This window comes from Excalfactoria chinensis, chromosome 5 (assembly GCF_039878825.1).
Source record: "Excalfactoria chinensis isolate bCotChi1 chromosome 5, bCotChi1.hap2, whole genome shotgun sequence".
In the NCBI taxonomy this organism is placed as follows: domain Eukaryota; kingdom Metazoa; phylum Chordata; class Aves; order Galliformes; family Phasianidae; genus Excalfactoria; species Excalfactoria chinensis.
Window position 1 is genome coordinate 27,560,190 of NC_092829.1, and position 26,837 is coordinate 27,587,026.

A 26,837-nucleotide genomic window follows, 5' to 3' on the forward strand; every position below is an offset into this window, starting at 1 on the left:
TTTTCCATATATTTTGCATGTGCTAGTAATATCGGTAGAACACCTTTCCTATAAGTCTAGTCAGTGATCACAGATGACACTATACATTCTTGTTTGAAAACAGTTAATTACTTAAAACATGTATTTCCTTTATTAAACATCTCATGAGGACATTACATAAATTTTCATTGGAAGTTAGGCTTCTGAATGCAGAAGTCACTTTTGAAAAGAGCTTAGATGACTGACCTGGATATGTTTTGAAAATCATCCTTTATTAGCTTTAGCATTAAGAAAAATAGGAAGTATACACTCCTGTAATACTTCAAGTTCTGTCTAACAGAGAATCAGAAATCGTCTAAAATGTGCAATTACAAAGAGGCATAAACTTTGAGACATTTTTGTGGTTTCAGAGAAAACTGACTTGAGTACATACGTCTGGAAAGTCCCACCAAGGAGCCACTTCTGTATTTTCAGGAAATTAAATAAAAGGGCCCACTACAAATCTGAAGTTGTCCTTTGTTTGTTTATTTTAAGCCACATAATAAGCAGACAATTTTACATCATAGGTACAAGATTTGTACTAAAAGACATTGTTTGAAGATAAAAGGGTAGTTCATATAATCAACCATTCTTAACATTTTTGAGACAATTTGTAAAGGTCTTCTGTGAGACAGTGAATAGTGGGGGGATTTCAGAACTCTGCAGCTGTGGAACCAAGCCACGGACACAGTCCTGTTTCTGAAATTACCAACAGAGATGACCTGATGTTTGAAAAGGATATGCTAGAAGATGTCCCTGAATGGTCTTGATAAAAAAGGTAACTGAAAGGGTAGTGTCCTGAGTCAGATTGCTGTTCTTGGGTGTGAAACATCTATCCTAGATCAGAAAGTTCCCTGTAGCATCACATCCTGTCTCCAGCACTGGTCAATTAACAAATAACTACAGGAAAATGTAAGAACAGGACATGTATATTGTTAGTATTAGCTGGTATTTGGAAGATCCTGATATCCAGCAGTTTGTAATCCAGATATTTCTTTACATAATAATAGAAGAGTCTTATTGGGCTTGTCTCCAACAGTGTCCATAACTAGGTGCTTAGGAAACAGTAGAAGCAGGAAAAATACATACTCTCCTGCACCCTCCCACCCTCTTGATACATTTAGATTGAAAGACTTCATAACTCTAATAAAATTTGCTTGTTCAGTTCCATACCAGCTGATCTCCAAGCATGAGTAAAAAACCTTCCAATCCTGGGACAAGAGTTCTGGGAGAGTTGGAAAGAAGATTTTTTGTAATGATACTGATATCAGGCACTTGTTGCTGAGCCATCTTTGCTGCTTTGTGATGAAGAAAATGGGAATTCTCTAGGATGGAAAGAAAAGGGAATGAAAAGAGAGCATTCCTTACATTGACATGACTAGTACACAGTGTTGAATCTCCAGTAGTAGTCAATGACATTGTTCTTTTGTTCAGCAACATCTCTAGTGTTCTGAAAAACCATCTTCTGATAATGTAAGATGTTTTTATTTTCATATTTATGCTTTACTAAGCATGAAATATTACTTAAAGTATTACTTTACTCAAATTAATTCTTTACATTTTCTGTTTTTAGGAAAATGAGCCTAACAGTAAGAGACTGCTTGGAACAAGTATTTTCATAAGGCTTTAATTTTGCAAAATGTAAGTAGTGATGATGATTTACAGAACGACCCTGTCATACACCTGCTGTACTCTGCTACTCCCACATACAGCATAGTGCAATGTGCAGTGCGGTGTCTACACCTCACATAAGCCTCCATTCCAATAAGCTGTGACAGCTGAGCTTGCGCACAATATTATGCCTTACTGAAATATTAGGGTTTGTTTTGCATAGTGACATGCTGATGAACTCTTAATTAGCTGCTATTTATGAGTATCTGCTTTTACAGTAGATCCTAATTCACTGGCCTCTACCTATACTATGTCTACATATGCCTAATTTAGATTATATTGCAGCTCATATCCTCTTGTGCATACACACACAAAGGACGATTAGCTGTAAAGCCTTCTGTGAGATATTTTATATGGAAAACTACTTACAAATATATCAGGTTGCACAGAACAGCTGCCTAAATTCTGGAATTAATATCTGCTAACCATTTATATGCCAAGATTCTCGTATCTGCTAACCATTTATATGCCAAGATTGTCATTCACAGTAAATTTGTAACTGTATCCAGACCACAAAAGCAAAAACATTATTTGGCAAGTAAGACATTTCTGAGCCATGGTCACACGGGTACTAAATAGTATACCAGCCTAACACAAGCATGTTATTATGCTTTTTCCTTGCTTTACCAATCCCTGTAGGCTGCCATGCCCTCACTCTAAATTTCAGATGTCTGCTTCTAATTGGATGCTTCCTTTTGTGATGATAAAGATGATTCATGCAGTCTCCTAAGCATATGCAGGACTTTTCAGAACAGAGTGGATACTTCTGCTTTGAAGCCACTCGGTGCTGTTCCATAATTATATAAGATTTTCTCAAAAGGGGACTGGGAAAGGCTGTACTTTCCAGAGAACTGAAAATAACATGATCTCTAAAGACATAAATGAAAAAAAGATATAAATACAGATTTACTCTCTTTGCACTAGAATCGGTGATAGCATTTCTGATACAGTTCCCTTTGTGTCAGTATGAAATATTCTGTCTTCCTTCTTTCAAAGAAATGCAACTAAGGTGAATGATGCATTTATACATATAGGAGGGTAACTTCTTTGACGCAGAATGGCAGATGGGTAAAGGTGTTTAACCTTCACATGCACTGTTTGAGGATTAATCTCAGTATTACAAGTGAATTTGTGCTAGAAAAGAAAGCCTAAGAGGGATTATATAGTCTTATGTTCTGAAAATGACAGGTTTACTGTCTTTAAAATAACAACTTTTAGTGGGGTATGTGGTTTTGATGGCAGATTTAGAAAATTATTGGTAAACTGTAATAGATTGTAATTTTAAGAATGACTGAATTATCCTATGTTGGAGGTACATGTCTTCTGTTGCATGGGCTGAAGTCTCAACCTGACTTTAAATGCTGGTGTCTGCTCTAAGTACTCATTATATTCATTTTTTTGGCACATGAGTTGTTTTTGTTTGACGAGATGTGTAAAATGTTGGAGATTATTTTAACTTATTCATTGAATGTAGCCTTATTTATTTGGGAGTCAATCTCTATAAACAAATAATTATTCCTATATGAAAATGTGAATAGTTAACAACAACAACAAAAACATCCACTAGTTTTTCATTTGAGCCCTTTCTATGGATGCATAATTCAAAATTTGGAAAAAATGTAAGTTGCACATATTTCATCAAATTTTGGAGATAAGATCACTTTCCCTCACAATACTTGAATTAAGAAGTTGAAGATAAAACACTAATATGATAATTCTAACTATTTTTAATGTGTACATAGGAAAAATGTCAAAACTGGATTTGACAGTATTTGTGAAAACTGGCAGTGACAGCTGTCAAACAGGAAAAGCATAGTAGGGAACGAAACCTGGCAAAATGACCTCCACCTCATAGAACCAGAAGAAAGGGAGTTCAAGTCATACATACTTCAGCTGTCCAAGGAGATTTGTGTCATATTTTGGCTACAGAACTGCCAGACAGCATGTGCATTTAGTCTTTTGCTTGGAGAACAACAGTTTGGCTTCCTCCTCCTGTAACAGTACCCAAAAAACAATGGAGCCCCATCTGTAAAGGTGGCCCTGTGCCATTTAGGTTGCAGTGTGGACCCACAAACAGCAGCATTAGTGAAGAAGATCATACCAATCATACCTTTACTAGCAACAGACACGAGCAGGTTACATGTGTGAAGTCTGCCTTTAAGCAGATTCCCTGCAGTGATGGAGAGGTAACTTGTGACGCATCTCATCTTCTCAGTATTTCACCCGAAAGCAGACTGATCAGCTGAGGAAGAGAAATGAGCAACAGTAATTCCCCTCAGAATATTTGCGTCCTCTTCCCAGTACTTCCTCATAGTCCTTGTTTGCCATATTTTCTTTCTGAATACAGAACTTCAAATACACGCCTGCATAATTCACTATTTTTTTTTGTTGCACAGCTTCTTCTGGGATTTTTCCTACTACCCTTTTTCTGCTTTAGCAGAATCTTTCTGTTTCTCAAACATGGGACTAACCAAGGAAAAGAAAGAACCCTTTTTCTCCAGGAATAGCATAGAAAAATAAATATAAAGCACTCCCTAGCAATTTTGGTGCATCTAGAATGATCTTTAGTCTTTAGTGTAACTCTAAAGAACTTTTATCTACTTTTTCTTCTGACCAGCTCTATAAATCTACCGGAGGTACCAACTTGAGCACATAATAGCAGTCCTAAGTGCCTCTAAATTACCTTCAGAAAATACCTGAGATGCCTCTCTTCCATTTACATGCCTGATTAAGTGCTTATTTGCTATGTAGAGCAAAGCACTTGCTTTGAAAGTTCTGTTTACTTAACAATTATCTTTCTGAACTCGAGCAAAGCTAGAGGTTTCTACTCTGGTATTTCCAGATCCCTCTTTGGCAGTGTTAATCAATCCAAAAGCCTTTTTCTCTTTTAAATAGAAGGCTGAATTTATGAATGCAACAATGTTTTTGTGGGTTTGTTTTTTGTTTTTTTGGTTTTGTGTTTTTTTGTTTGTTTGTTTGTTTGTTTTTTTGTTTTGTTTTGTTTTTTTACTTTCTGGTATCATTTGAGGAGTCTCTAAATTTCTCTTCTTTAAAATGAAGACAGTGACCCAGGGCCAGCTTAGCAGCTCTGTTCTACTCCAGTGAGACAAAACTGGATTGCTGACAGGCTCTGAATAAAGGCAATTTCCAAACAGTCAGGAGCAGCTTCTGTGGCTACAGTATATTCCCCTTTCCCTTTTCCAAAGACTTTGGCATAAACAGTTCTCTGGGAGAAAGTGGGTATATTTCCATCAAAATTTCTGCCTGAAAAGTGGTGGTTAAGTAGTTGGCCATGGCTGAGCGAAGTGGTTCTTTAACTTCTCTAAATAAAAAGTCCTTTCCTTTGCCCACTCTTTCTTATGTAAAAAAATGACTTTTATTAGCTGTGTTGATCTTCCTCTTACCAAACTCTCACTTCCTTGTGATTCCAAGCATATCTCACTGTTAGCTGATATATTTAGAAATAACTATAAATCAGTTAGACACTGATCTGAGCTAAGATCACAATTGAGATTTAAAACTCAAAATTACATAACTCAGAGCAGAATCCAATGTTTCAATCTCTTCTATCCAAAAGGATACGCATCCCTCATAAATGTGGCTAAAATTCTGCAACGTAGAGACAGCTCCAGTTATTTCCTGTCTCTTCTTAGCTGTCTTATTGGCCTTAGTCTTATCACTTTAATTTTCTCACACTCCATTTCTCTATCTTTAAAATGGTGTTAAACTTTACACCTTTGTGAAGTAACATGAGATAAGCCAGTTAAATATTTCAGTATTACCTGAGTTTTATTAGTGTGCGGCTGGTATTGATTTCATTTCATGCAAACAGTCTTTCATGTTATATGAGGTATGTATGGTAACTGTTGAGTCACAGCCTGAACCACTGATTGAGCACTTGGGGAAAAAACCTGGTCAGCCCTGAGAGCACAGGTGAAGGCAATTCACATGTGCTACCAGAATAAGTGGAGCCTGGCTGCACCTCTCTTAGATCCCATTTAAGGGCTGACTGCCTCTGGGGAAGGGTCTTTCTTTGGAGATTGCTTGTTGGTGAAGTTTTCCCTTGCAAACCTGGCGTTTTCTGATACAGGTGAGCAATATTCCTTTTTGCCATCTTTCTATCGTGTTAGTCCTTCTGTCATTGCACCTTTGTTGTTAGTGTCTTTTCCAAGGTATTGATCTGTCCAATTGCTTCAAGATGCTTTAGTCCTCTGATCAGGATTTCAGTGCAAAGAAAAATTCACCAGCTTAAGTGCTTAAATTGTTCAGAATGGGCTTTGACCCTGGTTGATGAACACTTAATTTGTGAAATAAAGCCATTCTGTGTTGTGATTTTACTTGATAATGCTGGGTTTATGCATGGGTCACAGGTCATGTATTGATACAAAATGCCTACTTGCTTTGTGATTTTATTAAAAAAAAAAAAAAAAAAAAAAAAAAAAATTATCTGCTCCTTGGCTATGCCCAGTTGTAGAACCCAACTGCCTGTGCTGTCATATTACACTGCCTATTGCAGTATTCTTCCAGGCAACCTCTAAATATAATTTAGGTGTCAACATAGGCTACTGACCACTTCCAGTAGTGGTTTGCATGCAGCCACTGACTTGGAAGGGTAGAGAGAGATTAGCAGCCCTGATAGGGTGAGGTCATGCCAGTTGGCTCAGGACCTGGAGAAAACACTATGGAACTATGCAGTAGAAAAGAGAAGGAAAGTGCCTAAAATCTGTTATTGGTGCAAACTTAGCTTTAGAAAGATCTTGTTTAAAAATAAATAAATAAAAAAATCTGAGTGTATTCACTCTTTTTTTTTTTTTTTTTTCTGTGGGTGGCATCATTTTTGAGTTGTAAGTGCTGTTGATGCATGATTCTGTCTTTCATGTGGAAGATAACAGTTCTGAGTATTGAGAATATCCAAAGGTTCAATGTACCTGGCTTGAGAGAAGTTGGATGACCTGACTGAAACTGACCTGCACTAACTTCTAGCAGGGTAGAAGGGCACGAGTTGCTGTGATTATGGAATTATCATAACCTAGCTTGAGCTTGACTTTCATCAGAGGAAAGTACGTTGCAGGTTACTATTTAGAACTAAGCATGTAGGATGCATCTCCTGAACTATTAAAGATAATAAAGTAAGTACAATGCATTACAATCCAGATGCTCTCAGGATAGAAGAATGGCTGAAAACACTGGCAGATATCAGAGTAAAAAACCCTTCTCTCTTTCTTTCCTTGTAGGCAATGTGATTATCTGCACAGATTGGTTCCGGAAATATATAATTAGCCAGGCACCAGCTGACTATTGTGTTCAGTTTTAAAATGTGACTGTATACTGAACCTTTGGCATAGTCTGTTTTTTGTTTGTTTGGTTTGGTTTTTGTTTTTAAATTCATGAATGAAATAAGTTAACTTGTTGTTCATTGTTTAAACTAATCTAAGTACTTTTTGAATCCCCTGGTAAATGCTCTACCTCTTGCACTGTATTTCCTGTGGGGAAACCTGCAATTCCCAAGCTGTGACACAATTACATTGACTTGCTTTTACTCTGTGCTAAAAATTCAGGCTAAATGTGCAGCACACAAACCCTTTTAGTGCTCTGCTTAAGCCTACCTTAAAGGGGCTTGTTTGAACATTCCTGTCCCCGTGTAAAGAACAGCCAACCAACACACTCTGCTTCATTTTGGCAAAGCTACAAATAAAGCTTTTGCGTTGTTCTTAAGATAAAGCTCTTTGTACACAGGTGTCCCATCAAGTTACTTATTTACAAGTTACAACATTCCCTTATGTCCTCTACTGCATACCTGTGTCTACTGAAACACGCATGTTCATTAAGATGAGGGGAGGTAAGGAAGACTGATATTCTGTCAGTGAGAGGCACGCTGGATTTGTAACACTCCAGTCTTACAAGTCCAACCAGCTTGACTGATCTTTGCTAGGAATCAATCACAAGTTCCAGGACAGCCATATCATGCACAAGCAGAGTTATTCCCTGCTTACTGTATGAGATGTGGACTTAAAACTTGTGGCAATCTTTACCGTATATTCTGTAATTCTGAAGCATAGCTAAGGTCTTTTATATGGGAAGATAAATGTTAATGATCTGATCAGGTTTTCAGTACATTTAACGTGGAGTATTTGCATGATAAAACATCATGCATTTCATTGTCATACTTAGCAGAGAATGCACTATGCAGAATTAATGAAAGAAATTATGTTCTCTGCACTGTTTATTCTCTGTACTATCTCTGTGTTATTTAATTATTCTGATCAGTATAAGCCTGACTGTCACAGCGCTTGTGTGAAAGAAAGGGCAGATGTTTCAGAAATATAATGGTAGTATTTTATCTGTGTTGTACGAAATTATGGGCAACGTTTAAGCGTCCCTTTAGAATACTTTCACCATGGGAATATATTTGTTAGCTCAGGATTTCACGACTTGAGGCTTGCTTAATTTTCCAGTATACAGAGTAACTTGTAATTTTTGAAGGAACACATTTACCTTAGATTTTTGCATGTATATAGGTATCATCTTAGTTGTCTAATAGACAGCTTTTTGTTTGGGGACTTAAAAACTGACAACTACTATTTACTGTTAATATTGCTTGAACTGAAATATGGAAGTGCAAAATTGCATGCATATACAAGCACCTTATTTAGAGGGCTTGATGACAGATAAGTGTCTTTACATAGACTTGAATTCATCTGCAACCAATAACACAAAAGATAATCAGAAAAGCAAAAGTGCATTGGTTTAGATTTTCAATTACTTGCTTGAGAACTAATCTTGATCTTTTTGAAGTTGCTGGCAAAATTCATACAAACATCAGTTGTGTGTAGACAGCCCCTTGTAGATTCAGTTCATGGAGATGTCAGCTATTGACCCACCTGACAGTCCTGTGTAAGAAAACACTAACAACCTGAGCCCCAGTGAGGAGTCTTGTTCAGTGTTCCTACTTGTGGCCCCAGGGAGAGCGAGGCTATCTGAACAAGATATAGCAGCCAATTACTACTTTACACTGACTAATTCACTGAAAAATGGATAGTGGAAGAAGTGTGCTTAATGCCTTACTCAGTTCTGAAGTTTTGTCTAAAATGTGTGTTTGAACCAAGCAGAAGGTTGGCACTAAATCTGCTTCTTAGTACTGGCACTAGGTATGTCGGTTCTTTGGTTGTGTTTTTTTTTGTTGTTGTTTTTGTTTTTAAGAGGAAGAAGCTCTAAAGAGCTGGAATATTTTGATTTGAAAATTGGCAATTGAGATTGCCTGGGGGTTGGAAGGGGTAGGAACTGTTTTATTGAGCAGATGAGAATTCTGAACGCAGCAGGAAACATTACTGACAAAGCTTTCAAAAAAAAATGCCAGCTCTGATATTAAGTATATATGCCTCACTCTGTTTGAGTAGTAAGAGTCCTGTGAGTTAAATTTATTTCTCACTGTGGTGAAAAACACATCCCACACAGATGTGATGTGATACTGGGAGAAAAAGGAGACAAGCTGGGGAGAAGTGCTGCTGGTACTGCCAACCCTGGGCCCGCAGCCCTTCCAGCCCCTGCTCAAGGTAAGGGGAGTCTCAAGGAACTGGTATTATATTAGAGAATATTAGAAATGAAATCTGTAGTAGTTGGGGGAAAATAGTCTGTCAGACTCTTTGTAAGTGCAAAGTCCATCTTCTAGAGCCATCCTGGCCCTGATCCCTAAGCCCAGGAATCTCTACCACCTCCCTAAGAACAGCCTGGTGCATGCCCTGGCACATGGTTTCTCACGTGGACAGTGTGGTTTTGCTGTCCGTCTTTTCCGGAGTCAGAAGAAAAATGATGCTGTGTGAAGCACTCCCCTAGGTGCCACTGGCAAGCAGGCCACCCTGCACACTGAGCAGTACCCCACACACTCAGTGTAGGATCTGGATGAAACCATAACTGGAAGGAGCTGGAAGAAACAGCATTTCTTGATTCTTATACAGTACTCTTTGTGATCTGTCACTCTTTTAAACCGATATATGGGGAAAGCAACCATCAGACACTTCTGTGAGGACAGTATACTTGTGGCTATGTTTCCCCACTCTTGGCAGATGACAAAGGCATCGAACATCACTAATTAGTACATATGGACTAATTTTTTTTGTTTTTAATCCACTCCTAAATACACACTTCTTCCTGTAGCAAAGTATGGCTTCAGGATTTGATCTCTTCTAGTCATCCCTGCCATTCCTTTGATGAAATTAGTTGCATGTGTAGTTTTGTGTTTGTATGTTTCCTAATCTCATGTAGGATCTAAAACTGAATTTCAAACAAGAGGAACACAGGTGGGCACAGTTAATAACTTTTTATTAACATCTTTCTCTGCAAGCTTCTCACAGAGCAGTGGTCTCTGCAGGCCATTTTATTTTATTTTGACTCCTCATGTATGTCACTTAGCTGTCCTGTATGTTGATTACTGGTATCTCAGCCTCTTCTGTAGAAAACAAAAGGGATGAAAATGGGGGGGGGGGGGAAGAAATAATACACAAATGACATAAAGAAAATAGCAGTGGGTGAATATGATTCCACACCATTTCCCAATTTGCAGTATATGAGGGAGTAATGGACTTCATACCATAAGGGTGTTAGGACTGTAAGAAAAAAATAGAGTATTATTGAAGGGTTATTTCAGATCTTGAGTCTAAAATTATGGCAGAACCAAAATAGTGGGACATGAAAATGGTTTTAAAAAAATGTACTTTGGAAGGTGTTCTATAGGAATAGTCTGCAGTGTATGATTACATAGCTTGACTGGAGAAAGCTTTTTCATGTAAACAGTGTGATAGAAGTCTCAGCCTATTGTACCTACCAGTCTTAGTGGAAAGGGATTGCATTTCTCTTCTTTGCAGTTGTTTGGAACTTGTTTGTTCATATATTCACGCATTATAAAACCTGGCAGATTTATACATCTTATTCAGGATACCAAATCAGTAATATATTGCAGAGGAAGTATATCTAAAGTAGAAATCTTCAATGAAAATGTTAGGAAAGCATCAAATATTCACCTATTCTAGTTTTTGTATAAGTATTACAGGCCGCATTTGTTTGGAAGAAAATGTGGGGTACATGTGGAAGAATGATTCTTAGAAGTGCAGAAAAAGAAGAGAAGGCAAAATCAGAAGTACAAAGTGAGCTTGGGAACAATTTTGAAATCTAGAAGGATGGGTTTCAAGTAAATATGAATGAGAGTTGAAGTCACATCCTGTGTATTGGATATCTCCTTGAAATGTTTTCTGTGGGCAGGGTGATCAGGAAAGGGATTTATTTTGAATGCTAATCACACTTCATTAGGTGCGGTCTGTGGACCATGTAATGTAGAAAGAGCTTCTACATGAATAACCATATAATTACTCAGTCTTGTGTTAAAAATTTAATATTAAAAATAGAGATTATTTGAAGTCAGAGAAAAGCATTTCATCTTAGAATTGTTCATCACATTGGCTGTTGCATGTTGAAACTCCTGCCCTGTGTACAGTTTGATAGCAGCTACAGCACTTTTCAGCTGATGATTATTCAGTCAACAATGAGAAGAGATAGAATCATATCTATTATCAGCATGGTAGTGATGTGATAGTAAAAATTTTGCTCAAAAAGTTTCAATGATTCATCCAAAATCATGGAATAGGGGTATCCTGATATGAAGGTGCCACAGAAAGATGACACCTTCTGAGTCTTTGTGGGTTTTGTGCTGAAGTAGGATTCATTTGTGATCATACAGCAAAGGCAATGTTCTCAGAACTGTTTCTAAGATTAGCAGTATGACTTCTTCAGCTGTTCTCTGAGTAATTTCAGAGAAGTATATATTGTGTGTTTCTCTATCCCATGAGAGTCTTTTGATCATGAAGATACATAATTTTACATCAGCGATTTTGGATTCTTTTTTTCATTCATGTTAGTTTGACTTGCCTAAGTGTTTGAACAATCTCTGTGAGTTTTGGAAAGCAATAGCATGCATCAGTTTTAGAACTTCACATTTCTTCACCTTAACTCTGAGCAAATGACAAAAGACTGTGGAAAACTAAATGGTAGATTTGAAAATGAAGAATCTGAGAGCAACAGTGAAGCATCTGAACCAGAAGAGAACTGTCCTCAGGAGATTCATTATGATGCTGTCAAAGCTTATTGAATGTGTTTCAGTTAATATATGTAATCACTACACAGGAACTAGCATCTTTATGAGCAGTGAAGTATGGTCATGGCCAGCACAGGAGATAGCAATGGTCTGGCAGATTGGGGTAATTCCAAAGTAAATGTTGGCTCTCACCAGTCCTGAAAGCCATTGATTATGATTCTTTTACTAATGGAAGATAAAACAAAAATCAACATTATTGACATTATAGAGGGAAGCAAAAAGAGTGTTGGAAAGATTAAAGAACAAACAAAAAGCAATCTGATCCATTTGAATCTAAGTGAACCCAGCTGAAATGTCCAGAGGTTTAGTCAAGTCAGAGCTGCTTCTTTTACATTCCACAGCTCTTGTTGTTTGTCCCTGGGTCAGATTTCTTCAGGAGTGACTTAACTAATACCCATAACAAAAGGCTAACGGAGTAGTTTGGCTAGCAAATAACTATGGAAGTATAAATTCCATGTAATAATTTATCTCCTGTGATAATGTCCCTTGCACTGTTGTCTAGGCAAAAGAAGATCTCAAGAAGCTTATTTTCTAAAAGCAAAATTGAAGATTCACAAGTAAACACATGAGTATTTGGCAGTATGAATATTTGTTTTTATCCCTATTTTTTTTTTCTATTTCTGGGCTTTAAAAAATATTTTGACAAATATTTATCTTATGACACCATTTAAACCATAGCATACTACATCAATGCATTTCTGATGGTTTCAGGAGGAAGAGGAAAACAAACCAGATAAATGTGCTGAATGACTGTTTTGCTTGACTTCTTCTCATTCCAGAAGACAAATGTACTTTCTTTTTCTCTTTTGAAACTTGAATATACTTAATAGGATTGCTGCTCAGATGGTTATCAGTTTGAATGTAGGTAATTATTAGGCTCATTCAGGAGGGCATAGCAGAAAACAGGCTATATCTCAAGACTTCATTGACAGGAATCTAAAAAGATAGGAGCCTGAAGAACATCCTCAGAACTTATTTTCTATTGGACAGCCTTTTGTAGCTTTCCATGTAGTCTCTGTCCTGTAAATAGCAAGACTCTTTCTTGTCAGGTAATTGGAAAGAACAATGGTCATTTTATTTTATTAGCACTCCTGCACTGGGTTTATTGAAGTTCTCTGCAAAATCTGTCAGTCAGCTGCTGTTTCCATTGACTTCCAAGAAAGTTTTGCTCTTTGGTTCTCTCTTGAGGCACTTAAAACTTCTTAATTTCCCAAAATGCTTTGCCAACCCACTTCTAGTATTCCTATTCTTATTGTTCTTAATTGATTCATAGCCAGTCAAGATAAATAACAGTTCCCAGCAATCCCAGATATATAACATTTTTAGGTATGTATTTTCTACTAACCGCAGGAGAATAATGTGTGGTTAACATATTAGATTGAAATCAAGAGGTCTGGAATCAATTCATGCTCTTACCACAGAGACTCAGTGCAACCTTGGGCAAATCACAACAGGAAAAAATATACAACACATCTTTAGATCTAGGTGCTTCAGCAACATTCTAGTCTCCCAATGCATTTCCTGTGGGCTGTAGATAGAGAATCGTTGGTGCCTCCTGTTTCTGTCTGCAAACACTATCAGACTTCCATTCTTTATTGGATTCCTTGCTATGTATATATTCAAAGCTAGCTCAGTGAGATCCCTGAGCACTGTAGACAATCTGACACTAGCAGTATCACAGACTGACCAGTAGGTATAATTTTATGGAAGAAAAGCAGCTGAGGAAGTTTGTTAATTTATAAATGCTTCCTTTTCATATGTTCATGTGTATGTACATGTATCTGTGCATGTACTTGTGCGTATGTCCATGGCTACTTGTATTTGTGAATGGCTGTATGGGTGTATGAAAGATTAAGAGTAAGGGCACTGTGCTGCTATTAGGAGATTAATTTAGCACCAGAAGAATTCCACAAAAAACACAGAGCACAGTTCCCACCATGTGCTCTGCCTTGCACTTACCTACATTTCCCATCTAGAATGAGTAAGTGGAGAAACTTCATCAGCATCCCAGATCACAAGAGGTGCAGAATGCTTGTCATCTGCCACACGTTTCATAAAGGGGAAGAAGCTGTTTGCTGTAGTGAAAATCAGATGAGGCTGAAGAGAAGCAATCCTGTCTCTTCCTCCCACACAGACAATTTACACCTGCACAGTTCAGCTATGCTGAAGCATTTTAATCAGTCTCAGGAAATCAAGAATATAATTTTAAAAGGGAAAACCCAGGAATTTTATACTGTACGTGTTGCAGCTTGAGCATGATGGAAAGAACTAAAAATAGCTTCTAAAACCTGATTAAATGTATGTATATTTGCAAATTGGATTTGGTCATTATATTAACAGAACACTGCTATTTGTAGAGCAAATATATGTGCTTTATTATTTACCACGTAAGATTTAAATATATATACATATATATATTTACAGAACATAGAGAATAAGAGGAAATATTTAAGATATTAGTATTATCTATGATTCCTTGACAACAAGGCAGGTTTTGTCCATACTTCTTGAGAAATGGCATTTCCTACAATAGCGCCCACGAAGAATAAGACCCTATTTTGCCAAGTGCTATGGAAACAGAATAATCTTAAAACCAGCCCTACCTCAAACAGTTTACAATCTAAGAAATGAGAGAAAGCAGATAGTAGGTGTTCGTTTAGTCTTTATGTCTTGCCTTGTATACTGGAACTGTAAAGAATTATATAAATTGTTGCTAGTTCTGATGCGGTTTTGTGATTTGCAGATTAAACTGAAACAGTAAGGATGGCTTCTGCCCTACTGTTCCAAGATGTTTGAACCTACAGATCTGAATAAATCTGACAAACTCTTTGTTCACAAAGTCTTTTGACTTTCATGGTTTTGATTCAAACTTGGATGGAAGGAGAAAAAAAGCTGCAGATCTTCCAATTGCTTCCAAACTAGCTTCTACATTAAATTAAGCTTCAAGCTTTGATGCTGTTATTTTCTTATTCTGAAAATTAATACTATTTATTTGCCCTTAAATGCTCTGAAATAATTAAAATGCTTCCATTTAAACAAGTGAGCTGCCAGCAGATGTTAGCGAGCTGTAGCAGCAGGGAGGACACTGAAGGACTGAAATGGCTTTAAGGCCTTCAGGTGAGAGAATCAAGATTCTGTCTTTAATAGCTCAGTCTACAAAATGCATTTTAAAATCTCATTTGAAAAAAAATATATATGTGGGAGCAGTGATGTCTTTGTCCAGCACTTGTTTCTCATCAAGTGCTGAAAGTAAAGCATGAAGCAGGAAAGGGACCAAGCAGAGCTCCTCTAGCACTGTTCTTGGGATGAGCATCATTTGTACCCCATGCATGTTGGTGTCACAGGTGGGTAGGGGACAACTGGCAGAGGAAAAGTGCCCATCACAGAGATTGTGCAGAGAGAAATGGATAACTAAGAGGATTGGATTAAAAGGAATGAAATTCAAAGGTTTTTAAAAAAAAAAAAAGTTATGAACAAAAGTTTTACTCTAAGATCTTACCTCTTCATCTAGAAACAGCTCAGGGGTGAGTGCATTAACTGGATACAAAATTATTCTAAGCTACTAACTTGCCATAACCAAAGAAAAAGAGAAATGCGTTCGTAGGCTGTATTGAAGATGCAGGAAGATTAATACCTTTAGTGCAGTGCACGTCCCTAACAGTACTTCATATGAAATATTCTGTGATTCATGTTCAAGAAGCATAAATTCAAGCTCAGGAAGATGCTGGGATGAGCTGTCCAACCCATCTTGTAGATGGAGAGCCTGTCATGTGGGAAGGGACAGAGAGATCATGGTCTGGTTCATCTACAAGTGTGGGGACTGTGTTAATAACAGTCTAGGAGTGCCTCAAGGGGAAAAATATCTGTTTAAGTGAGAGACAATGGTGTCTTTAGAACATAGATATAATCTGATCATAAATAACTTTAGGGTGGAAATTTGGATGTTTCCCCATAATTAGGAAATGAAGATAGAGGTCAGTTCCTGCTGTGACTGTGGAAGTGAATTACTCTAGGTAGCTGTAATATGAACGTGGGTACTATAGGAGGAAAAAATATGTAATGAGGTTGCTCATGTCTGCGCAGCTGTGTAACTCTAATGCCTCACACCTCAATACTCAGTATTGGCTTATTAAATGCAAAACTGAGTTTTTAAATGCAAGTAATGTATCACCAACTGTACTGAAACCTTTTAAAGTTATCAATATATCCAGTTCCCTTTGAATTCAACTAAGATATATGTTAAAACATTGGAAACTCAAGTGATTTTTTTCCCAGTTATTGATGTGAGCTCTGCTGTGATGTGGAAGATGAGAAGAAAACTTTTCAGTCAGCAATCAAAAAAAGGCTGTGATATTATTTCTAATAACAGTGTTTCCAGCCCATCCCCCACCATCCCCAAAGGACAGTAGCTTAGTTCTTTCCTACTCAGTGTGTTTACAAGCCACTGTGTAAAGATCATCTGTGCAACTGTCAGTGTATAACAAAATTTGTTAAGTTTTATTGTTTACATACTGAAGATGCCAAATATTCCTAGACAGTTGATGAGCAGTTATTTTACAGGGAAATTAATTTTTCTGAATTACACTGAAAGAAACTAAGGTTTTTCTGTTTTGTTTTTTTAAATTTGCCACTAAATCTTTGTGCTTGTGATCACTGACAGCACCTGCTGAACTCCAAATGACTTCAAGATCTTTTTCATCTGTAGCTGTCTATGATGCTTCAAAAGAATTAATTTATCTGCTATGGACTAATTTAATTACTGATAACCTAGTGAGAATGATGCAAAAATACTCTTTGAGCCCACTCTTTTTTTTAGATGGATTTAGTGTCCTGTTTCTTTATCATTCAGCTCTCCTTGAGGTCCTGAGAGTACCTTTTTATGGTTCACAAGTTGTTGTTGTAATCAAGTTGGCTGCAGTCCCACAGAAAGCTGTGTGACTCAGTGACAGTTGCAATCAGTGCACCAGGAAAAAGACAAAGAACCAATACATTGGGAAGCTGCAGCCATGGATGAAAATGTTTGGAGAGCTTTTCACATAGTCTATTGGTTGGAGAGCTTCAGATTAATCTGAGCTTTGAATTGTCCAATATCATTATTAACTAATGTACATAGCATCCAACGCTGCCAAGTTTTATATTTAGCAAGCATTAAGTTTCAATTAGATAGGATATTGTTAATGTCCCACAATAAAAAGTTTCACTACATTGCTGTGCACTGCAGGACTTTTATTCAGGAAATACCTAGACGAGTTTTAAGAGAAGCAGGAAGTTTTACTATTTAAAAGCCACAAGGCGGTCAAGGATGCACTTAACTCATTTGCTTAATTCTCAGAAATATCAGTGAGATTTCAATATGGGTCAGAAAGGAAATATTTTGATTTAAACATTGTCATTTATCATTCCAGAACCTGATTTGTTCTCCTGAAAACAAGAATTTTCATTTCTCAAGTACCGTGCCTAGGACTTGAAGAATGCTTCAAAATCAGCCATGTTACTTCAGCAGAAGGTAGCTATCATTCTTTTGCCTGTGAATGATAAAGTCCCCTGATATGGATCTTTTTTGTAGATTCTTTCAATTAAGCATTTTGGTAGTATTTATGTGATCCCCTTATAAGGATGATCAGGAATCTACACGAGCTAAACTCTGTGGATAGGAGCTGAATCTAAGGTGAGATGTGACCAATATTCAGCAATTATACCTGTTCCACTCTTTCTCTGAAATGTACAAAGCATCTGAGAACAAGGCAAATATAACCTGGATAGCTCCAACTTATGTAATAGCACTCCCACCTTCTCTGCCAGCGATTCATTGCTTCTTCATGAACAGCAATGTACTCAGAAGTCACCCACAATCACACACATGAATGTAGTCCCACTCATTTGCACATTCCTATAGCAATTCCTACAGTATTACATCAAGCAGTTTCAAAATGAACTTTTAAGAGAGAATATAAAATATACATTTTAAATAGCCTTAGGTACCCAGCAGACATATCAGTGAGGATGACAACATGTACTTGTAACACCAAGAGACTTTGGTTACATAAAAATTGCCATATTGTCTCGGATTCGTTGTCCATTGAGTCTAGAATCCTGTTGGTGAAGGTGACAAGTACCAGATGCTTCAGAGGCAGGTGCAAGAAACCCCCGTATTGAACACTTATGTAATAGAGAGGGTTCTTCCTAAAATCAGGCAGTCCGTGGGTGGCTTATGCTTCACAGCAGGAGAGTTTATAATGCCGCAAAATGTTTATCTTCATTATGTAACTGTGAATGTGATTACCCATCTATAGGCAGCCTGGGCAGAAAGTGCCATGGGGCTTTTAATAAACACTACTAATCAGGACCTTGTGTTATGTCTCAGCTCAAAGACGTTGAAGCGGTTCAGGATCTGAGTGAGCCAAAAGAATTGTACCAATTTTCTAGGCTGATCATTCCTTAAATTTTAGAAAGCACTTGCAAAGGCTCATTCAGCCATCTGAACGCTGGCTGTCTGCTCTCAGTCAGCCACTACCCCAGAGATCCAGACTTGTCCAAGCATTGCCAGTTCACGGTGGTGAGTTCCTACAGAGTTACACAAGGCTGAGCTTGAACTGGGAAAGTAAGCAAGAGGACATTTTCCTTCAAAATTATCTCAGGAAAAAGAACAATCTCTCAGACAATTTGAATCAAAAGTAGCCCAGATCTGAAGTAATTTACAATTCTAAGTTAACACTCAATCTCTAACATTTAAGAAAAGCAAGAGTAATTTATTTTTTTCATAAAAGAATTGATTGGCTTCCCTGTAAAGAGGGAGGAACTGAAACATCCTGTACAAATACCAAAAAACTTCTGTGGTGGGTGCTTGATTTCTAAATTATATTCTGTTTTAAATTCCAAGTCTCCTCCCCAAGTTAAAGCTTTTCCACAAGAGGCTGCATGCATTCCTAACAATTTAATTGAGTTTGTTTGATGTTGTAATCATGCCATTAGTTAATTTAGCACAGCTCTATGTGGGTCCTAGGAATAATGACACACGCAGCTCAGTTGCTATACTGCAATACAGCACAAGCTAGAAGAAACACAAAGAAACAAGTCCCATGCAGAAAGCTTCAAGTTTTAAGGTTCTTTAAATTAAAAAACAAAACGAACAAACAAACAAAAGTCATTAAAATGGCAGCTAGGAGCATGGTGGAAGGAGATCCTAAAGTAATCAGGTGGTGGGGTGGTACAAGGCAAATGGTCTCTTTGCAGGGCTGGCATCATGTGATGTGTTTTCTGAAGCAAAGAACCCCTACAGCATTCACTTGTGCTTGAGCTACCATTCATTTCAGACTTTGCACATCTGTTTCTGGGTCTTTTGGAAGCACTGGAAAGGAAAAGCTTGAAAGAAAGCACTCTTTCACAGGTATGTACCTGTTTGAAACTCTGAAACACCTTTAAAAATAGAGTGGGCATGTCCTATCGCATACTTAGAAGTGAGAGAAATTAGGGTGGGGTAAGTATTGTCCTCCCTTAAAAGCTGAGAGATTGAGGAAGCTCCTTCCCCATGGCTGAACATGCTGAACATCTGTGTAAATTCTCCCTGCCCATTTCACTTAAAAAGAAACAGGTTAGCTCTAACTCCCTTGGATGGTGGGTGGTTTAAACTAACCTCCCAGCTGTGTGTTGAAATGAATTAAAGGTAAATGTACAACGGACCATGGTGTCTGGGACGAAAGATCTTCCACCATGTCGCAGGCCCCCGTTCCATCTTGTTGCGCTGTTTGCACACAGACTGCGGGTGGCCGTGCAGTACTTGAGTGTGGGACTGGGGAAGCATCTGGAGTGCTGAGTGTGCAGTCTGCACCCGGCATTGCACCGCAGCTTCCCCCAGACAGCACACTGCTGCGTGCGGAGCAGCAACACGCCTCTGTTTCCCATTTGATAGAAACTGAAATGACCACAGTGGATCTGTCCCCAGCTGCTATCAACCAGGCCCTGCTTTAATTTTAGAATATATTTGGGACTTTCCTTTTTGAGGGTCTTCAGTCCTGATTTTCTGGGTGAGTATTAGTAATAATGGTCCAAAAAAAAGAGCCAAAAAGAAATATATGAAACATTCTATTAAGTTTGAAATGAAATTCTAAATAAGATTTGTGTGTGTTCTTCACAGAATATTTACTTCCTAATACAATCATTAATAACAATAATTATACTAAAAATAGATTGCAGTGGTTTTCAGTATACTTAGATCATCTGTTTTCTTCTTTTATTCTCCTAGTTTTTGCAATATTTTTCCTAGTTTCAAAGGAAAGGGTTGAAAGTGTAGAGTTCTGGGAGTTCTCCCATTTGCCATATGTTGTGTATGTATACATTATATATATACAAGGACACTGTGGGTTAGCCTAGATTGTGACAAAAATGCATCCACTGCTGGTACACCTGAGAAACAATAAAATAGTGTAATACTCCATAAATCTATTGCTCTGGACTCAGAATCACCCATCTTGGACAGAAATCATTGCAGGGAAAGAAGATGGGGGAGGATGGGAAATGATACTCATCCATCTGTGCTCTTCTTTAGCATACTCGACCTTCCCACAGCTTTGGAGTGTGCTGAGAGGCCAAAAGTCTTCTGGCCTGAATTCTCCTCCTCTTAATTTTAATCTGCCAAATAATCTAAACTAGAAATACACTTGCCTTAGGCTTTCTATGGAGTCAATGAAGAGAGAAAAGCATCTCCAGAATATGACTCAGATATTCCACAGGCTCTGGTACTTGGCAAGGCCAGATGCACTCCTCCCAGCTGGACAGCAGCACGGAGCCAGGGAAGCCTCAGGAGCCCCAGCTGTGAGCACCAGCACCTCTGGGAGTTCCTAGACAGATGCAAAGGGCTCTCCTGCATGCATTGCAGTCACAATCACAGGCTACACAGAGAAAACACACTGAAAGAAAAGTACCTATAGTGGAAAGAAGCACTCCTATTAGCCCCTGTACAAGAGAGCCATTTTGTCTCTTTGCCTCAAAGAGAGACTTGGAACTAAGTGCTGCTGCTCATTTGTAAACAGAAATGGGAAACGTGCACCCTCAACTAAAAGTGAAATGTGTTCTTCATTGTATTTTCTGATTTCTCCCTCTAAGCAAGGAAGCATTTCTTATATTTATCCTACTTGATCCTGACTGCAGCATTCAGCTGCTGTGTTGCTATCAACAGCACAGTCCTGAGGCCCCAATTTCACTTCAGTTTGACACACACAAGGGCTATGCTTCAGGCCAGTGAAAATTAGTCCCAACAAAAGCAGTTTTGCACTACCATTCTTTCCTCATCCCCCTCTGTGCTATCCCTTCCCTCAGGCAATGTTGGGTGTTTACCCACTCCATGTTTAAATGCACCCCATGAAGGGCCAATCAGTTATTTCCAACACTTGCTTTAGCCTGAATGCGTTCCCCAGTACAGCTCACTGCTCAGCATACAGATCTATAGCTGGCACAGCCTATAACTAGTATAATTTATGAAATGTTGATATTCTATTGAGTTACAGCCACCTACACTAAAATTTATAGATTTTATTCTATTTTTTCTAAGTTTTGCATCTTGCTAGAAAACATCTTGGAGATAGTTGGATCAAATAGAATGACTTGGGTTGGAGGGGACCTCAAAGCCCACCCAGTTGCACTCCCCTGCAGTGGGCAGGGCTGCCAACCAACAACTCAGGCTGCCCAGGGCCCCATCCCGCCTGGCTTTGAATGCCTCTGGGGATGGGGCATCCAAAGCCTCTCTGGGCAGCCTGTGTCTCAGTGCCTTACCACCCTGAGTAGAGAATTTCCACCTCATATCTAACCTAAATTTCCTCTCTTTTAGTTTAAAGCCATTCCCCTTTGTGCTATTGATATCAGGTCATATACAAATTTGGTCTCCTGAAAAACCACCATTTTAGCCTGTATGCAGTAGCAAGATTCCTGACGAGAATTTAACAGAATCTGACTTTGCTGAAATGCTGTTATAGATTAAATCAGCTCAGTTTTGTTAAATCCTTATTAGGACGTGTATAATGACCACCCAGTGTTTAACTCACACAGATTCTGAATGGAAGCTCTTACAAAAGAGATTTCGTAATGACACGTTATAATTTACTTCAAAATGGCAGAATGTCCATACCAATTCCATTTTTTGTAAACTCATCAGCAGCATCTTGACGTGAGTGCAACTGTCACTCTGTTTTGTGGAGTCAGTTTTCAAAACTTTTACACATAGGAGTTAAGACCTTAAGTAAGAATTGGTCACTTAAGTTCTGCAATGACTGATCTGGATAGCATTACTGCCACTGATCCTATTATGGATTTTAAGATGTGAATGCCATGCCGATCAGAATTATGCAACTTAACCTTTGTAATATATCCTCTCTGTATAATTCTTATTTGTGGCCTGCTACATGGCACAAGCACTGCTGACCATCTGTTCCATTAGAGATGTCTCAGACATGAGTGCAACCATTTGAAGGAATGGTAAGCAAGCACCTTGGGCAAAACACACACTGGTCCTTTGTTCAGTAGAAGTGTAGGACACATACTTTAGACCTGCTTAGTAAACGTATTTCCCAACATAGGGTGGACTGCTTCCTCATTGTAAGTACTCCTGTCAACCACACATTTTTAAGAGCTGATGAGCTTCACATTTCTCATTTAGAAGTGTCTCTAGAACCAGGGCCTGAGAATATTTGCAGGTCCAAGGCCCACAGCTGTCAAAACGTCAAAGCAGAGCAATGGCTTTGAGGTATAAATTAGTTCTGGAAAGGTGCAACGAAAGATCTTTTCCCGAGCATACAGGACCTGATTTCCTTTCATAACTTTTAAATAGTCAAGTCTGTAACAACCAACTTCAGTCATAGAATGCACATCAATTTGAGCTTGTGTGACTCTTGGAGGAAGAGAAGTCCCATGGCATGTGGCACTTACAACATGAAGTTGGCAGTTTGAGGTTTCTGGATGGTGTCACCTGTGCCTGGTCTGCTTCTGCCCTGTTTGCATGGGTGGGGCTCAAACATACTTTTCAGATGAGCCACTGGCAATGAAACGCCTGATTTTCTGCTCCAAAACACAAAACTGGAAGGCTCTGAAACCAGCTGCTGCCCAGCAAAAGGCCACTCCATATCGGTGTTCTCTGATCTTCCCAATTTCAGCAGAGACAAAGAGGATTTCCGATTCAAGACAAGCCAACAGGTTTTCTGTCTTCTTTGTGACATTCAGATAGAGACAGAAACTATGTGTAAGACCTCTGCTATGTGTATGGAGCCATGAGATTGTGAGCAGAAGCTGAAGAGCTACAAGAGGTAAAGAAGCAATGAGCTCTTCTCCACTTACCTCCTCCATGCAGACACATGAAAGTCACATGACTTTTATCCCATTTTCAGTTCATAAATGAATACACACTCTATTCTCAATGCAGGCATTCTTAAAAGCTTTAACTATTTGTGCTAGATTACAAACAAGTTTTTTTTATTGAATTGTCATGGTGAGAAGTGTTATTACAATAAATACATTTAAGGAATTTTTTTAAATACAGCAGATTTCTCTATCTTTTTGTCACGATTCTGTCTCTTTCTTCAGAGGTGTCTGAATAGAGCTGTATGATAAACGGAGTTGCACCTGAGCACTCCTGTACAGGACACTATGTGCCCATCACAAAGTAGAAAGTACTCTAAAAGAGTTCTTGCTGCTAGGTAGAATGATGTGATGTCCCCACAGCTGAGTTTCAAAACATGTTTTTACAGGGGCAGGCAAGAGGTCCCTGTATTCAAATCATACATTTGAATCGCTGTGAATTGTAATATTGTGCAAAACTGGGTTTCTGGTATATTTTTAGTATTCAGATGAGATTGTGCCGTGAATAACCGATCCATTTTTGACTGTACCATTTTAGGAAAAAAAATGTTTTTACTAAACAATTAGAAATTTTCCTCCAAAAGCTGCCCTGATAAGGAAGAGAGCATCACAGGGCACGTTTGGGATGCGTGCAAACACGTGCCACGTGGGCCGCTGAGCAGAGCGGCGTGACAGCAGCTTGCTATGATTGCTCCATCATGCTGATGGCAGAGCCCGTTTGGAGTTTGGAACAGGAATGTTACAGTGAACGTAAACTGCCTTCTTTTGCCTGGAAGAGAAGATTATATAGGCATACATATACATAAAACGAGTTCTATTTAAAACGCTTTAACGATTCTGTGAACCCCCTCTCCAAAAAGAATTCCCCCCAAAAAAACCTGACAGGAACTCTGTCTTCACATCAACTTTTTCTCATAGCTTTCAATCACTAAAAAAAGGACAGAAAAAATAGAAAAGAAAGGAAAAGCCGTCCGGAAAAAGCCTCTGGACATCACTCCAACGAACCGCCCCTCCAGCCCCGGCAGGGCTAAGCTCCCCACCCCGCTGCCGGCGGTGCCCCAGGCGCTCCCCCCGCATCCCCACCCCCCGAGGGCAGCAGCCCGCGGACGACCGCGTGGGAACCGCTGCGTTTCCGCACAGGAAGGGGACAGCTCATCGCTGCTGTGTGGCAGCCGGGAGGGAATGAGCGGTTCCAGGAAAAACGGAACGGGGCTGGAGTTGGGAGAAGTGCCTCCGAAGTAGCGGATGCGCACCGTCAGCCCCCCCACCGCGCCGCTTCCCCGCTCTTACCTGCCCCGCTTCGCGCCTCCATCCCGCGGGCCCGGCGCAGGGGATCCCGGCGGGGGCCCCCGCTCGGGGTACCCATCAGCCCCGCCGGCCCGGTCCCGCACGGCGCCCCACTCGGAGCACGGCGGTGCGAAGCGTATCCCTCCGCCGCGGCGGCTCCCGGGAATGGCGTGAGGCAGCGCCGCGGGAACTACTTTGGGAGCTCCGAGCGGCCGCGGAGCTCGGGGAGAGCGGCGGGCCCGGCCGGCCAGCGGGAGGGGTGTAAGGGAGGAGTGTGCGGGGGGGGCCGCCCGCTTCCCTCCGCCCCGCTCCCCTGCGGTTATTTTGGATCGCGCAGTGGCGGCGGAAGGAGCCCGAAGCCGACGCTTCCGCTCAGTTTTCCTGTGAGGGGGCGGCGGAGCGAGGAGCGCAGCGCCCAACTTCCCGCAGCCCTCCACGGGCCGGGGGCTCTCCCTGCCGCACGCTCTGCCCGCATCGCACCGCACCGCCGTGACGCAGCCCCTCGCCGCCGGCCCTCCCCCCCCCCCCCACCGCCCCCGGGCCGCCTTAAAACGCCGCCCTCCCCCCTGCCGCCAGTCTCCTCCTCGGCACCAGCCCCCCCTTCCCCTCCCCTCCCCCCGTCGCCGGGCCGCGGCCGTCTGCAGGAATCCGGCGGAGAGGAGAGGGCGGGAGGAGGAGGAGGAGGGCGGCAGCGCGGCGAGCGATGAGCGGCGGCGGGAGGACGGCGCGGCGCTGCGCCTGGCGGCGGGGAGCTGTGCCTGGGCGCCGCCGCGCCGCTCCCCAGTAACTGCGGGAGAGAGAGAGAGCGGAGCGCCGCGCCAGCGCTGCATCGCCGTCAACGCCATCCGCACGGATACGGCGGCTTCGTGCTTCTGCGGGACCCGGACCGCTCCGGCCCGGCTGCGGCTGGGGGCGGAAGGGGGGGAACAATGGTGAAGTTTCTGGTGAGTTCTGGCTGCGCCCCGGCCGCCCCGCTGCTGCTGCTCCGCCTCGGATCACGGTGAGGGGAAAATGAGCGAGGAGACGGCGGCTGCTAACACCGAGTAAGACCCGCGTGCGTGCGCGTGTGCGCGGACGGAGGCGCGGGTCGGTGCGCGGGGCCGTGGCGGTGTCGCCCCTTGGCGGCGGGGCCGGGCCGGGCTGCGGAGCGCGGTGCTCGGCGGTGTTCCGCATGGAAACGGGCGTGTGGGAGCTCCATCCTGCAGGAAACTGCTCCTGAATGTTAATTGGATGAGTCAGTCCGTGTAAATACGGCTTAAACCTGCCCCGGAGCCCTGCTTTTTTTTCTTTCTTTTTTTTTTTTTTTTTTTTGTTTTTCTTTTTTTTCTTTCTTTTTTTTTTTTTTTAATGAGGACTTGGGACTTTTTTTTCTTTTTTTTTTTTTTTTCTTTTTCTTTTTCTTTTTCTTTTTTTTTTTTTTTTTTTTTTTTTAAGAGAGGAAAGGGGCAGCTCAGGGATCTCAGTGTTTTTAACGTGTTGGGGTTGGAGGAGACCAAGAGCAGAATGCGCGGACGTGCGGCTGTAGCCCAGCGTACGTAACGTCTTAAAAATACTCATAAAAAATAGAAAAATAAATCTCTGGGGCAGGAAGAGGAGATGAACGAAGGGCAGAGAACACGGGAGTGCCTCGGGACGGTGAAACGCAATCGTGGGGCGTTCTGAAACTACTTTTATCGCCATAAAGTTCGGGTGTCCGCGGAGCTTCGGGCTGACGGCCCCCCACCCTGGCGCTGCCACCCCCAGCTGGGCCGTGCGGGCACCGCTGGGCAGCTGCGGGTCGCCGGGGAGCTGCGGGGCTCGTCTGCCACCCGGGCAAAAGGGCGCTGGAGCCGCCCCACAGCGCTGCCCGGCGCGGAGCCGCGCGGCCCGGGCCCGTAGCGCCCCGCCGAGCCGCGGGGGCCGGGCCGGGAGTGAGGCCGGGGCGGGCCGCGCCGCTGCGGTGTCAGCGGGGCCGGGGCTGGAGCCGGAGCCGCCGCCATGTTTTCTTTTTTTGTGAATCGCTCTCATTTGCATACCACAATCTCCATTCATAAAAAAAACAACGCCATCCGACCTGCCGGCCGGGCCCGCTGCTCTCGCGGCCGCCCGCCCCTCGGGGCGCGCGGGGCGCGGTGTAGAGGACCGGCGGGCAGGCTGCGGCCGGGGCCTCTCGGGAGCCGCGCATCGCCGTGCGGTGCCGCGCTTGTTGACACGGTTATGTGGGAAATATCAGCCGGGGAGGTGCTGGGAGCACGTGATCGCTCCATTCATAAAGTACCTGGCCGTCCATTCAGGCGCGGTGTCTGCGCGCTGAGAGCTGCCGGGCGGCCCGCGGGACGGGCACGGCGAAGGCGCGGGGGTCCGTGCGGAGCTGGGAGGCCACTCGGCCGCGGGT

At 41.3% G+C, this 26,837-nt stretch overlaps 2 protein-coding genes across 8 annotated transcripts in view; one reads left to right on the forward strand and one right to left on the reverse strand.

The window, feature by feature from the left end:
* Window positions 1–577: 577 nt before the first annotated feature.
* On the reverse strand, window positions 578–25,308 carry LOC140253645 (uncharacterized). Of its 7 annotated transcripts, XR_011903929.1 has the most exons (4): window positions 24,467–25,308; window positions 13,793–13,908; window positions 3,800–3,931; window positions 578–1,343 (listed from the first exon to the last, which is right to left on the reverse strand). XR_011903929.1 is itself a non-coding variant. In XM_072339395.1 (2 exons), exons 1-2 carry the CDS (start codon window positions 25,306–25,308, stop codon window positions 22,747–22,749), a joined length of 1,122 nt encoding a protein of 373 aa, XP_072195496.1. In that variant the 3' UTR covers window positions 18,968–22,746. The 7 variants fall into 7 exon arrangements, 3 of the variants coding, with proteins under 3 accessions (XP_072195496.1, XP_072195498.1, XP_072195497.1); XR_011903930.1 differs by lacking the exon at window positions 13,793–13,908 and having other exon boundaries at window positions 579–1,343; XR_011903928.1 differs by lacking the exons at window positions 578–1,343; window positions 3,800–3,931 and adding an exon at window positions 9,911–10,135.
* SPRED1 (sprouty related EVH1 domain containing 1) overlaps window positions 25,207–26,837 on the forward strand; it is a 57,994-nt gene continuing 56,363 nt past the window's right edge. Inside the window, exon 1 of the mRNA XM_072339394.1 lies at window positions 25,207–25,506. Coding sequence (XP_072195495.1) covers window positions 25,475–25,506 — 32 coding nt within the window. The 5' untranslated portion in view covers window positions 25,207–25,474. The remainder of the gene's footprint in view (window positions 25,507–26,837) is intronic.